Raw genomic sequence first — 13,626 nt, forward strand, 5'->3', positions numbered from 1 at the left:
TATGGCTTGGGGGTAGAAGCTGTTATGGAGCCTTTTGGTCCTAGATTTGGCGCTCCGGTACCGCTTACTGTGCGGTAGCAGAGAAAAGAGTCTATCACTTGGGTGACTGGAGTGTCTGACAATTTTATGGGCTTTCCTCTGACACCACCTATTATATAGGTCCTGGATTGCAGGAAACTTGGCCCCAGTGATGTACTGGGCCGTACGCACTACCCTCTGTAGCACCGAGCAGTTGCCATACCAGGCGGTGATGCAACCGGTCAGGATGCTTTATGGTGCAGCTGTAGAACGTTTTGAGGATCTGGGGACCCATGCCAAATCTGTTCAGTCTCCTGAGGGGAAAAAGGTGTAGTCGTGCCCTCTTGATGACTGTCTAGGTGTGTTTGAACCATGATAGATCATTCGTGATGTGGACACCAAGGAACTTGAAACTCTCGACCAGCTCCATTACACCCCCGTTGATGTTAATGGGGGCCTGTTCGGCCCGCCTTTTTCTGTAGTCCACAATCTGCTCCTTTGTCTTGCTCACATCGGGGGAGAGGTTGTTATTCTGGCACCATACTGCCGGTTCTCTGATCCAGTTGCAGAGGAAGGTGTTTAGTCTCAGGTCCTTAGCTTAGTGATGAGCTTTGTGGGAACTATGGTGTTGAACGCTGAGCTGTAGTCAATGAACAGCACTCTCACAAAGGTGCTCCTTTTGTCCAGGTGGGAAAGGGCAGTGTGGAGTGCGATTGAGGTTGCGTCATCTGTGGATCTGTTGGGGCGGTATGCGAATTGGAGTGGGTCTATGGTATCCGGGAGGATGCTGTTGATGTGAGCCATGACCAGCCTTTCAAAGCACTTCATGGCTACTGACGTGAGTGCTATGGGGCAGTAATCATTTAGGCAGGTTACCTTCACTTCCTTGTGCAAAGGGACTATGCTGGTCTGCTTGAAATATGTAGGCATTACAGACTCAGTCAGGGAGAGGTTGAAAATGTCAGTGAAGACACTTGCCAGTTGGTCCGCGCATGCATTGAGTACACGTCCTGGTAATCCATCTGGACCCGCGGCTTTGTGAATGTTGACCTGTTGAAAGGTCTTGCTCACATCGGCTACCGAGAGCATTATCACACAGTCATCCTGAACAGCTGTTGCTCTCGTGCATGCTTCAGTGTTGCTTGCCTTGAAGCAAGCATAAAAGGCATTTAGTTTGTCTGGTAGGCTCGCATCACTGGGCAGCTCGCGTCTGGGTTTCCCTTTCTAGTCCGTAATAGTTTTCAAGCCCTGCCACATCCAACGAGCATCAGAGCCAGTGTAGTAGGATTCAATCTTAATCCTGTATTGACGCTTTGCTTGTTTGATGGTTCGTCTGAGGGCATAGCGGGATTTCTTATAGGTGTCCGGATTAGTGTCCCGCTCCTTGAAAGTAGCAGATCTAGCCTTTAGCTAGGTGCGGATGTTGCCTGTAATCAATGGCTTCTGGTTGGGATATGTATGTATGGTCACTGTGGGGGCGACGTTGTCGATGCACTTTTTGATGAAGCCGATGACTGAGGTGATATACTCCTCAATGCCATTGGATGAATCCAGGAACATGTTCCAGTCTGTGCTAGCAAAACAGTCCTGTAGCTTAGCATCCGCGTCATCTGACCACTTCCGTATTGAGCGAGTCACTGGAACTTCTTGCTTTAGTTTTTGCTTGTAAGCAGGAATCAGGAGGATAGAATTATAGTAAGATTTGCCAAATGGAGGGCGAGGGAGAGCTTTGTATGCGTCTCTGTGTGTGGAGTAAAGGTGGTCAAGTTTTTCTCCTCTGGTTGCACATGTGAAATGCTGGTAAAAAAATTGGTAAAACTGATTTCAGTTTGCCTGCATTATAGTCCCAGGCCACTAGGAGTGCCGCTTCTAGGTGAGCATTTTCTTCTTTGCTTATGGCCTAGAGTTGGTTGAGTGCAGTCTTCGTGCCAGCATCGGTCTGTGGTGGTAAATAGACGGCTACGAATAATATAGTTGGGAACTCTCTTGGTAGATTGTGTGGTCTACAGCTTATCATAAGGTACTCTACCCCAGGCGAGCAATACATCGAGACTTCTTTAATATTAGACATCACGCACCAGCTGTTTTTGACAAAAAGACACACACCTCCACCCCTCGTCTTAGCAGCCGTAGCTTCTCTGTTCTGCCGGTACATTAAAAATCCCTCCAGCTCTATATTATCCGTGTGATCGTTCAGCCACATTTCGGTAAAACATAAGATATTACTGTTGTTAATACACGTCCTGGTAGGATAATCGTAATCGTAGGTCATCAATTTTATTTTCCAATGATTGCATGTTAGCAAGTAGAATTGATGGCAGTGGGAGTTTACACGCTTGCCTACGGATTCTCAAAAGGCAGTCCGATCTGCGTCCTCTTTTCCTCTGTCTTTTCCTCACGCAAATGACGGGGATCTGGGCCTGTTCCCGGGGGAGAATTATAAACTCACCACCTCCGAGTCCCCGTAGAAGGAAGCCAGGTCGAGGGGCGTGCGTCCGTTCTTATCAGCGTGGTCCGTAGCAGCCCCCCTCTCCACCAGACAGCGCACCACTGGCAGGTGTCCCTTCAGACATGCCCAGCTCAGAGCCGTTAACCCTTCCTTGTCCATTAGAGGTAGGGATGCACCTGGCAGAGGGGTCAGGGATTAGAGGTCAGCATTGGGAGTCAAAGGTCAATTGGTAAAATAAAGTACCATCAATGCTTTGGTGATTGTATTTAACAAAGTAATGATGAAAAAAATAATTGAGAGTTATATAATTCAAAGGATGAAAGGACAGCAGGTCAAAGACAATGTAAATGTCAAGGACATGAGTGGATGTTTTCTTCCTCCTGACCCTCACCCTGTGCCAGTAGGAACTCCACAGTGCCCAGGTGACCCTCTGAGGCAGCCATCATCAGAGGGGTTCGGCTTTGCTTGTCAGCCAAGTTCACATCTGCTCCGTGAGTAAGGAGTAGGTCCACGATCTGAGAGAGGACAACACTAGCGTTACCATCCAGTACACAACTGTTTGTTTTTGTCAACATTGCCGTTCGATCTCTCTTCGTCTGATTTGACTGTTTTACCCATTTCATATCATCTACATTGTGGATTAATAGTGAAGACATCAAAACTATGAAAGAACACATATGGAATCATGTGTTAAACAAATCTAAATATATTTTATATTTGAGTTTCTTCATATTAGCCACCCTTTGCCTTGATGACAGCTTTGCACGCTCTTGGCATTCTCTCAACCAGCTTCATGAGGTAGTCACCTGGAATGCATTTCAATTAACAGATGGGCCTTGTTAAAAGTTCATTTGTGGAATTTATTTCCTTCTTAATGTGTTTGAGCCAATCAGTTATGTCGTGACAAGGTAGGGGTGGTATACAGAAGATAGCCCTATTTGGTTAAAAACAAAGTCCCTATTATGACAAGAACAGCTCAAATAAGCAAAGAGAAATGACAGTCCATCATTACTTTAAGACATGGGGTGGCAGGTAGCCTAGTGGTTAGAGCGTTGGGCCAGTAACAGAAAGGTTGCTAGATCGAATACCAGAGGTGACAAGGTAAAAATCTGTTGTTCTGCCCCTGAAAAAGACAGTGTTCCTAGGCCGTCATTGTAAATAATAATTTGTTCTTAACTGATTTGCATAGTTAAATTAAGGTTAAATAAAAATGAAGGTCAGGTGACTACCTCATGAAGTTGATTGTGATAATGCAAAGTTGTCATCAAGGCAAAGTGTGGCTACTTCTAATCTAAAATATATTTTTATTTGTTTAACACTTTTTTGGTTACTACATGATTCCATATGTGTTATTTCATAGTTTTGATGTCTTCACTATTATTCTACAATGTAGAAAATATTTAAAATAAAGAAAAACACTTGAATGAGTAAGTGTGTCCTAACTTTTGACTGGTACTGCACACACACACACACACACACACACACACACACACACACACACACACACACACACACACACACACACACACACACACACACACACTGCTCATCCTAATATTTCTATATTTCTTAATTCTATTATTTTAGATTTGTGTGTATTGTTAGATATTACTGCACGGTTGGAGCTCGGAACACAAGCTTTTACCTACACCAGCAATAACATCTGCGAAATATGTATATAAGACCAATACAATTTTATTTTATTTGCGATATGACATGGGTGCACAAAGTAAACAGAATAGTGAGTCAATTTCCACAACAACTAAGAGAGTTGAAGCGCGAGGCTAAACTTCTCAGCTGTTTTGGTCTCATACCTACCACGCTCTAACAGAGGGAAGTGAACCCATGCACATGTGCAGATACTGTGTGTGACAGTGTAAGAGCGAAGTCTTTTCATCTCACTCAACGCAACATCTGTGGTGCTGCTCGTAGCAACGTCAGTTTTCTGAGTCTACAGCACCTTTAATATGAAGTGTTCTGTGTTATGGGCCCTGGTCAAAAGTAGTGCACTATAAAGGGTAAACTCAGCCTCACCTGCCAGTTTCCCTGTCGGACAGCACTGAACAGGGGCACGATGCCTCGTCTGTTGGGCTGAGCCACTGCTGCTCCCTGCTCCAGCAGTAGTCTGCAGACGTCTAGCTTCCCCCGGCCCGCCGCTGCCGTCAGAGCTTCAGGGAGAGGAGATGGACACACAGGGATCAGTCATGTTACACAACACAAGTATTTAACTTTTTCTTTTTTTACACTTGATCATTCTAAGACTGACAGTTATTGTGTGTGAGTCATGTGTTAGTATGCAGATTGTATAGTAAGTGGATGCGAAATGGAGAGTGGGGACACACAGGGCAGGGGTGAGTAACACACAACACAACATACAGGGAGTTATGTAGGAGTTATATGTGTTATATATATCGCAACATACTCCCCTATAAAGGTATGAGACATGTTCGACATTAAAACAGTGTTTTATAACTCTGACCTCACTACAGATGAACACAAGAGAAGTAGCGAAAGAGGGAGGAGAGAAAGGAGAGAACATGTGTTGTGGGGGTAGACAGTCGTGTGCATTTATGCATTTAACTGATTGAGTCATACAAGTATTGTTCCCAACAGGACAGAGAGAGTAAAGGGTCACACAGGGATCAGCCATTTAAAAAAAAACTTTATCATTATAAGACTTAAAGTCATTATGTGTGTCATTTGTTAGTATGCAGACAGAGTGCAGGGTGGGAGTAGACAGACAGACAGTAGACACTGGTAGATAGACAGACCGTAGACAGACAGACCGTAGACAGACAGACAGTAACATCTATGGATTTAACTGACTGAGTCATATTAGTATTGAGAAAGAGAGCGAGAGCGAGAGTCATATTAGTATTGAGAGAGAGAGCGAGAGTCATATTAGTATTGAGAGAGAGAGCGAGAGTCATATTAGTATTGAGAGAGAGAGCGAGAGTCATATTAGTATTGAGAGAGAGAGCGAGAGTCATATTAGTATTGAGAGAGAGCGCGAGAGTCATATTAGTATTGAGAGAGAGAGCGAGAGTCATATTAGTATTGAGAGAGAGAGCGAGAGTCATATTAGTATTGAGAGAGAGCGCGAGAGTCATATTAGTATTGAGAGAGAGAGCGAGAGTCATATTAGTATTGAGAGAGAGCGAGAGTCATATTAGTATTGAGAGATAGAGTCATATTAGTATTGAGAGATAGAGTCATAGTATTGAGAGATAGAGTCATATTAGTATTGAGAGAGAGAGTCATATTAGTATTGAGAGAGAGAGCGAGAGTCATATTAGTATTGAGAGAGAGAGCGAGAGTCATATTAGTATTGAGAGATAGAGTCATATTAGTATTGAGAGATAGAGTCATATTAGTATTGAGAGAGAGAGTGAGAGTCATATTAGTATTGAGAGAGAGAGCGAGAGTCATATTAGTATTGAGAGATAGAGTCATATTAGTATTGAGAGAGAGAGCGAGAGTCATATTAGTATTGAGAGAGAGAGAGAGCGAGAGTCATATTAGTATTGAGAGAGAGTCATATTAGTATTGAGAGATAGAGTCATATTAGTATTGAGAGATAGAGTCATATTAGTATTGAGAGATAGAGTCATATTAGTATTGAGAGAGAGAGCGAGAGTCATATTAGTATTGAGAGAGAGAGCGAGAGTCATATTAGTATTGAGAGAGAGAGCGAGAGTCATATTAGTATTGAGAGAGAGTCATATTAGTATTGAGAGATAGTCATATTAGTATTGAGAGATAGAGTCATATTAGTATTGAGAGAGAGCGAGGGTCATTAGTATTGAGAAAGAGAGCGAGAGTCATATTAGTATTGAGAGAGAGAGAGTCATATTAGTATTGAGAGAGAGAGAGTCATATTAGTATTGAGAGAGAGAGAGAGAGAGAGTCATATTAGTATTGAGAGAGAGAGAGAGTCATATTAGTATTGAGAGAGAGAGCGAGGGTCATTAGTATTGAGAAAGAGAGCGAGAGTCATATTAGTATTGTGAGAGAGAGAGAGTCATATTGGTATTGAGAGAGAGAGTCATATTAGTATTGCGAGAGAGAGTCATATTAGTATTGAGAAAGAGAGCGAGAGTCATATTAGTATTGTGAGAGAGAGAGAGAGAGTCATATTAGTTTTGAGAGAGAGAGTCATATTAGTATTGAGAGAGAGAGAGAGAGAGAGAGTCATATTAGTATTGAGAGAGAGAGCGAGGGTCATTAGTATTGAGAAAGAGAGCGAGAGTCATATTAGTATTGAGAGAGAGTCATATTAGTTTTGAGAGAGTCATTAGTATTGAGAGAGAGAGAGAGAGAGAGAGTCATTCGTTTTGAGAGAGAGTCATTCGTATTGAGGGAGAGAGAGTCATTAGTATTGAGAGAGAGAGTCATATTAGTATTGAGAGAGCGAGATTCATAATAGTATTGAGAGAGAGAGAGAGCGAGATTCATATTAGTATAGAGAGAGAGTGAGAGTCATATTAGTATAGAGAGAGAGTGAGAGTCATATTAGTATAGAGAGAGAGTGAGAGTCATATTAGTATAGAGAGAGAGCAGGAGTTATATTAGTATTGAGAGAGAGTGTCATATTAGTATAGTGAGAGTGAGAGTCATATTAGTATAGAGAGAGAGTCATATTAGTATAGAGAGAGAGTCATATTAATATTGAGAGAGAGAGTCATATTAGTATAGAGAGAGAGAGTCATATGAATATTGAGAGAGAGAGTCATATTAGTATAGAGAGAGAGTCATATTAATATATAGAGAGAGAGAGCGAGAGTCATATTAGTATAGAGAGCTAGAGTCATATTAGTATAGAGAGAGAGAGTCATATTAGTATAGAGAGCGAGAGTCATATTAGTATAGGGAGAGAGTCATATTAGTATAGAGAGCGAGAGTCATATTAGTATAGAGAGAGAGAGCGAGAGTCATATTAGTATAGAGAGAGAGAGTCATATTAGTATAGAGAGAGAGAGTCATATTAGTATAGAGAGCGAGAGTCATATTATTATAGGGAGAGAGAGTCATATTAGTATAGAGAGAGAGAGCGAGAGAGTAACAGTAATAGCTTGATTTTTCTCAATCTTTCCAATCCACATGTGGGAACCACATAGTCATAGTTGAGCACCCCAGAGCAGACCCCCCCCCACACACACACACACTCTCCCTTTAAGACTAGCTCTGAGCTCTGCCCTGTCTGTGCTCCAATGACACCACTGCACTGTCTGTCTGACATCAGCCAGTGTCTGTTTGGCGCAGGAGCAGCAGAAACAGCAGAGCAAATCTCTCTCTTTCATATCCGCACTGCAGCCCTCACTCTATGGGTCTGCTCAAAAGCCTCTGTCATGACTTGTCTGATTTAAGACAATTTATTAACATGTTCTATCTAAGTGTAGTGATCTAAAACCCTGTGATAAACAAGTACAACAAGACAGCAAGCATCACTTCCTATGTCTAAGCAAGCAATCATGACATCCATCCACGTTTTGGTGGCCGCTACAACTCATCTTTAGCCCAGACTAAGCATCGGTTTAGAATTCAAGTGTCAAACCTAAAGCCACTGACACCTAATGATTCCACCTAAGGAAACAGCGCTGTAAAAATGGACAGGCTAAAACAAAATAGTTTCCTGGGTTGAAAACAATCTCCACAAGGCTGCGGACTGTATCTGAAGACCTTTTTAAAAAGCACATGACGAGAGGCCTTAGAATACCTGTCTCTCCCCACAGGGTGTCGAAGTTGTTAATCTGAGCACGTTCCACCTCCTCCTCATCCTTCTCTGGCAGGTCCAGCAGGTAGGACGCAATCTGGTGGAAATAATGATACATATTACACCTCCCAAAATATCACTAGTGTGAGTGGCATGCAATACTAGTAGGATCGCATAAGGATAAACAATGAATTGCTGTCCAGTCCACACACTGCAGGGAAATTACCCAGACTAAAAAATCTAATATATATTCTTAGCTCTACAAAACTGTCAGCTGGGTAAGTGGGGTCTACAGTATACCCGAGTAATCTATTTCACAAAATATTCCAGGTAAGGAGATTTGCAGGGAGGCCTACCTCTGTGTATCCCATGCGGGAGGCCTACCTCTGTGTATCCCATGCGGGAGGCCTACCTCTGTGTATCCCATGCGGGAGGCCTACCTCTGTGTATCCCATGCGGGAGGCCTACCTCTGTGTATCCCATGCGGGAGGCCTACCTCTGTGTATCCCATGCGGGAGGCCTACCTCTGTGTATCCCATGCGGGAGGCCTACCTCTGTGTATCCCATGCGGGAGGCCTACCTCTGTGTATCCCATGCGGGAGGCCTACCTCTGTGTATCCCATGCGGGAGGCCTACCTCTGTGTATCCCATGCGGGAGGCCTACCTCTGTGTATCCCATGCGGGAGGCCTACCTCTGTGTATCCCATGCTAGCTGCAGCGATGAGGGCTTGCTGGATGGCATGGCTCTTGCTGAAGGCTCCTTGCTGCTGCTGCTGTTGTGGTTGTCCCATGGCCCAGTCCCACTGGATAAGGAACTTGACCATCTCCATGTGGCCCCTGAGAGCTGCATGCACCACGGCACACTGACCATTCTTATCCAGGTGGTCCACCTGTTGATGGACACACACACATAATTCACACTCACACACAAAGATGGTCAATCCCCATTCGTCCATAGAACATATCCATAGATAGAGATGAATCTACAAACACACACTGCACCCTCTCACCTTGGCTCTCCTGCGACACAGTGTGTTGACTATAGCCATGTGTCCCCCAGAGGCAGCGTAGCCCAGTGGGGTGAGACCGCTCTCTGAGGGCTGGTCTACAGAGGCTCCGTATTCCAACAGCAGCCCCACCATGTCAATGTAACCCAGGTGGGCATGCACACACAGCACCGGGGCGTTGTTCAAAACCTCTGTACGGTAGTTCACGTTGGCACCACCGAGCATCAGCAACCGGCTCACCTGGACACAGACAGATTTCACACAGTGTTAGACACAGAGAAAAACAACTGTAGCAAAAGTAGAGTTTAATTTATCAGTAGGAACAGCCCCTCAGGCGAGTTGGTTGGCCCCCTGTCAAAGGGAGAGCTGAAACCCTGATGAAGGCAGCATAGCTGTCCAAACGCTGGTATCTACGGAGCCATGAGTGTGAGGGTTTTGTTTTCAAATGGAAAGCAGTACCTTGATGTTAAGAGGGAAAAGCAGCAGTGTTGTAGTACTCAAGTCCGGTCTGGAGACCACATACTCAGTGTATCGGTCTTGTCTCGGTGTCGGTTACATTCGTACTCGGTCGTGACTCTGTCTCAGACAGCAACCATAATACCAGCGCACTCATGTAGGAGAGTGCACTTCTTGTAAAACAAGAAGGCTATACGCAGGTTTTTTTCAGTGGGCATTATGCATACTGACTTCTTCATCCATACTGATGCGTATCAAAGTAGTGTAGTGAAGGTGCACAATGTAGCCTACACAATCGCAAAGCACGTGAAATATATTCACATGTGCACTGCACACAATCTAGTTTCAGAAGAATATCATCTGCAGGCAGCAAGAGTGTGCAGTTCTCAGCTGGTTCTGGCATGGAGCAGCTCACAGAAGAATGACATCGGTAGGGTAGGAAAGACGTTTCAACTTATGATATCTAACAGTAAATGCTAACTAAGACAACAATGGGTATGCAAATCAGGTATTGAAAAAGTTTAGTCGGAAGTGTTGGTTAGTAGGCTATTTGTGATATGCAATTGTCATCATGCGCTGTTTGCATCAGGGGCGTAGACGTGGAAGTGCCTGTGTGGACAAAGGCTAACCCACTGGGGAGCCAGGCCCTGTCAGGCCCATCCAATCAGATTGATGTGGTTTAAACATTGTTGTGGACTTAGACCATCACATTTTTGTGTTTGATTTCTATTTTAAGTAGGATTTTGAGAGTGAAAATCTGAAAAATCTATAGGAAAACGAATTTTAAAAAACTGGAAAACAGGATTTTCCACACAGGGTGACTTTCCTTCGCTGGGCGGGTCGTTTGGGAACTTTTGGGGAAAATTAGAGTATACCCATTTCTCCAAGCACCACTGCATAGGGCCGATGGAAAGACAGCAGTCACACACAGCATGATGTTAAATCACCACTACACCACTGCATAGGGCCGATGGAAAGACAGCAGTCACACACAGCATGATGTTAAATCACCACTACACCACTGCATAGGGCAGATGGAAAGACAGCAGTCACACACAGAATGATGTTAAATCACCACTACACCACTGCATAGGGCCGATGGAAAGACAGCAGCCACACACAGAATGATGTTAAATCACCACTGCATAGGGCCGATGGAAAGACAGTCACACAGAATTATGTTAAATCACCACTGCATAGGGCCGATGGAAAGACAGCAGTCACACACAGCATGATGTTAAATCACCACTACACCACTGCATAGGGCCGATGGAAAGACAGTCACACAGAATTATGTTAAATCACCACTACACCACTGCATAGGGCTGATGGAAAGACAGTCACACACAGAATGATGTTAAATCACCACTACACCACTGCATAGGGCCGATGGAAAGACAGTCACACACAGAATGATGTTAAATCACCACTGCATAGGGCCGATGGAAAGACAATCACACACAGAATGATGTTAAAGGATAAGCAGTCCATAAACTCAGACATAATAAGCCAGTAGGTCCCAATCATAAGAATACAAAAACACAACCATTACGCATTTCCCAATTTAAATGCACAACTATTACTTCCCATTGAAAAAAACATTAATTAGAATCATTAGAAACCCCTTTTGCAATTACAGTTGAAAACTGTTGTGCTGATTAAAGAAGCAATACAACTGGCCTTCTTTAGACTAATTGAGTATCTGGAGCATAAGCATTTGTGGGTTTGATTACAGACTCAAAATGGCCAGAAACAAAGAACTTTCTCCTGAAACTCATCAGTCTATTCTTGCTCTGAGAAATGAAGGCTATTCAGCGTTCCTCACTGAGTTCCCTGAACTCCTATCGGACCTTGTAGTCATAGCAGATAATATTCTAATCTTTGGTGACTTTAATATTCACATGGAAAAGTCCACAGACCTACTCCAAAAGGCTTTCGGAGCCATCATCGACTCAGTGGGTTTTGTCCAACATGTCTCTGGACCCACTCACTGTCACAGTCATACGCTGGACCTAGTTTTGTTCCATGTAATAAATGTTGTGGATCTTAATGTTTTTCCTCATAATCCTGGACTATCAGACCACCATTTTATTACGTTTGCAATTGCAACAAATAATCTGCTCAGACCCCAACCAAGGAACATCAAAAGTCGTGCTATAAATTCACAGACAACACAAAGATTCCTTGATGTCCTTCCAGATTCCCTCTGTCTACCCAAGGACGCCAGAGGACAAAAATCAGTTAATCACCTAACTGAGGAACTCAATTTAACATTGCGCAATACCCTAGATGCAGTTGCACCCCTAAAAACTAAAAACATTTCTCATAAGAAACTAGCTGCCTGTTACACAGAAAATAACCGAGCTCTGAAGCAAGCTTCCAGAAAATTGGAACGGAAATGGCGCCACACCAAACTGGAAGTCTTCCGACTAGCTTGGAAAGACAGTACCGTGCAGTACCGAAGAGCCCTTACTGCTGCTCGATCATCCTATTTTTCTAACTTAATTGAGGAAAATAAGAACAATCTGAAATTCCTTTTTGATACTGTCGCAAAGCTAACTAAAAAGCAGCATTCCCCAAGAGAGGATGACTTTCACTTTAGCAGTGATAAATTCATTAACTTCTTTGAGGAAAAGATTATGATTATTAGAAAGCAAATTACGGACTCCTCTTTAAATCTGCGTATTCCTTCAAAGCTCAGTTGTCCTGAGTCTGCACAACTCTGCCAGGACCTAGGATCAAGAGAGACGCTCAAGTGTTTTAGTACTATATCTCTTGACACAATGATGAAAATAATCATGGCCTCTAAACCTTCAAGCTGCATACTGGACCCTATTCCAACTAAACTACTGAAAGAGCTGCTTCCTGTGCTTGGCCCTCCTATGTTGAACATAATAAACGGCTCTCTATCCACCGGATGTGTACCAAACTCACTAAAAGTGGCAGTAATAAAGCCTCTCTTGAAAAGGCCAAACCTTGACCCAGAAAATATAAAAAACTATCGGCCTATATCGAATCTTCCATTCCTCTCAACATTTTTAGAAAAGGCTGTTGCGCAGCAACTCACTGCCTTCCTGAAGACAAACAATGTATACGAAATGCTTCAGTCTGGTTTTAGACTCCATCTCCATTTTACCTCTTGGGGATGTTATTCGAAAACATAATGTTAACTTTCACTGCTATGCGGATGACACACAGCTGTACATTTCAATGAAACATGGTGAAGCCCCAAAATTGCCCTTGCTAGAAGCATGTGTTTCAGACATAAGGAAGTGGATGGCTGCAAACTTTCTACTTTTAAACTCGGACAAAACAGAGATGCTTGTTCTAGGTCCCAAGAAACAAAGAGATCTTCTGTTGAATCTGACAATTAATCTTAATGGTTGTACAGTCGTCTCAAATAAAACTGTGAAGGACCTCGGCGTTACGCGGGACCCTGATCTCTCTTTTGAAGAACATATCAAGACCATTTCAAGGACAGCTTTTTTCCATCTACATAACATTGCAAAAATCTGAAAATTTCTGTCCAAAAATGATGCAGAAAAATTAATCCATGCTTTTGTCACTTCTAGGTTAGACTACTGCAATGCTCTACTTTCCGGCTACCCAGATAAAGCACTAAATAAACTTCAGTTAGTGCTAAATACGGCTGCTAGAATCCTGACTAGAACCAAAAAAATTTATCATATTACTCCAGTGCTAGCCTCTCTACACTGGCTTCCTGTCAAAGCAAGGGCTGATTTCAAGGTTTTACTGCTAACCTACAAAGCATTACATGGGCTTGCTCCTACCTATCTCTCTTGATTTGGTCCTGCCGTACATACCTGCACGTACGCTACGGTCACAAGACGCAGGCCTCCTAATTGTCCCTAGAATTTCTAAGCAAACAGCTGGAAGCAGGGCTTTCTCCTATAGAGCTCCATTTTTATGGAACGGTCTGCCTACCCATGTCAGAGACGCAAACTCGGTCTCAACCTTTAAGT

At 43.4% G+C, this 13,626-nt stretch overlaps 1 protein-coding gene across 10 annotated transcripts in view; it reads right to left on the reverse strand.

Moving 5' to 3' along the window:
* tanc2b (tetratricopeptide repeat, ankyrin repeat and coiled-coil containing 2b) overlaps positions 1-13,626 on the reverse strand; it is a 213,023-nt gene that overhangs the window by 10,311 nt on the left and 189,086 nt on the right. For all 10 annotated transcript variants that reach the window (XM_031805234.1, XM_031805232.1, XM_031805237.1 and 7 more), the window contains 6 exons: positions 9,191-9,427; positions 8,873-9,070; positions 8,184-8,277; positions 4,502-4,635; positions 2,859-2,982; positions 2,468-2,643 (listed from right to left, as the gene is read on the reverse strand). In XM_031805234.1, the coding sequence (XP_031661094.1) occupies positions 2,468-2,643; positions 2,859-2,982; positions 4,502-4,635; positions 8,184-8,277; positions 8,873-9,070; positions 9,191-9,427 (963 nt within the window). The remainder of the gene's footprint in view (positions 1-2,467; positions 2,644-2,858; positions 2,983-4,501; positions 4,636-8,183; positions 8,278-8,872; positions 9,071-9,190; positions 9,428-13,626) is intronic.

This window comes from Oncorhynchus kisutch, linkage group LG25 (assembly GCF_002021735.2).
Source record: "Oncorhynchus kisutch isolate 150728-3 linkage group LG25, Okis_V2, whole genome shotgun sequence".
NCBI classification, from domain to species: Eukaryota; Metazoa; Chordata; class Actinopteri; order Salmoniformes; family Salmonidae; genus Oncorhynchus; species Oncorhynchus kisutch.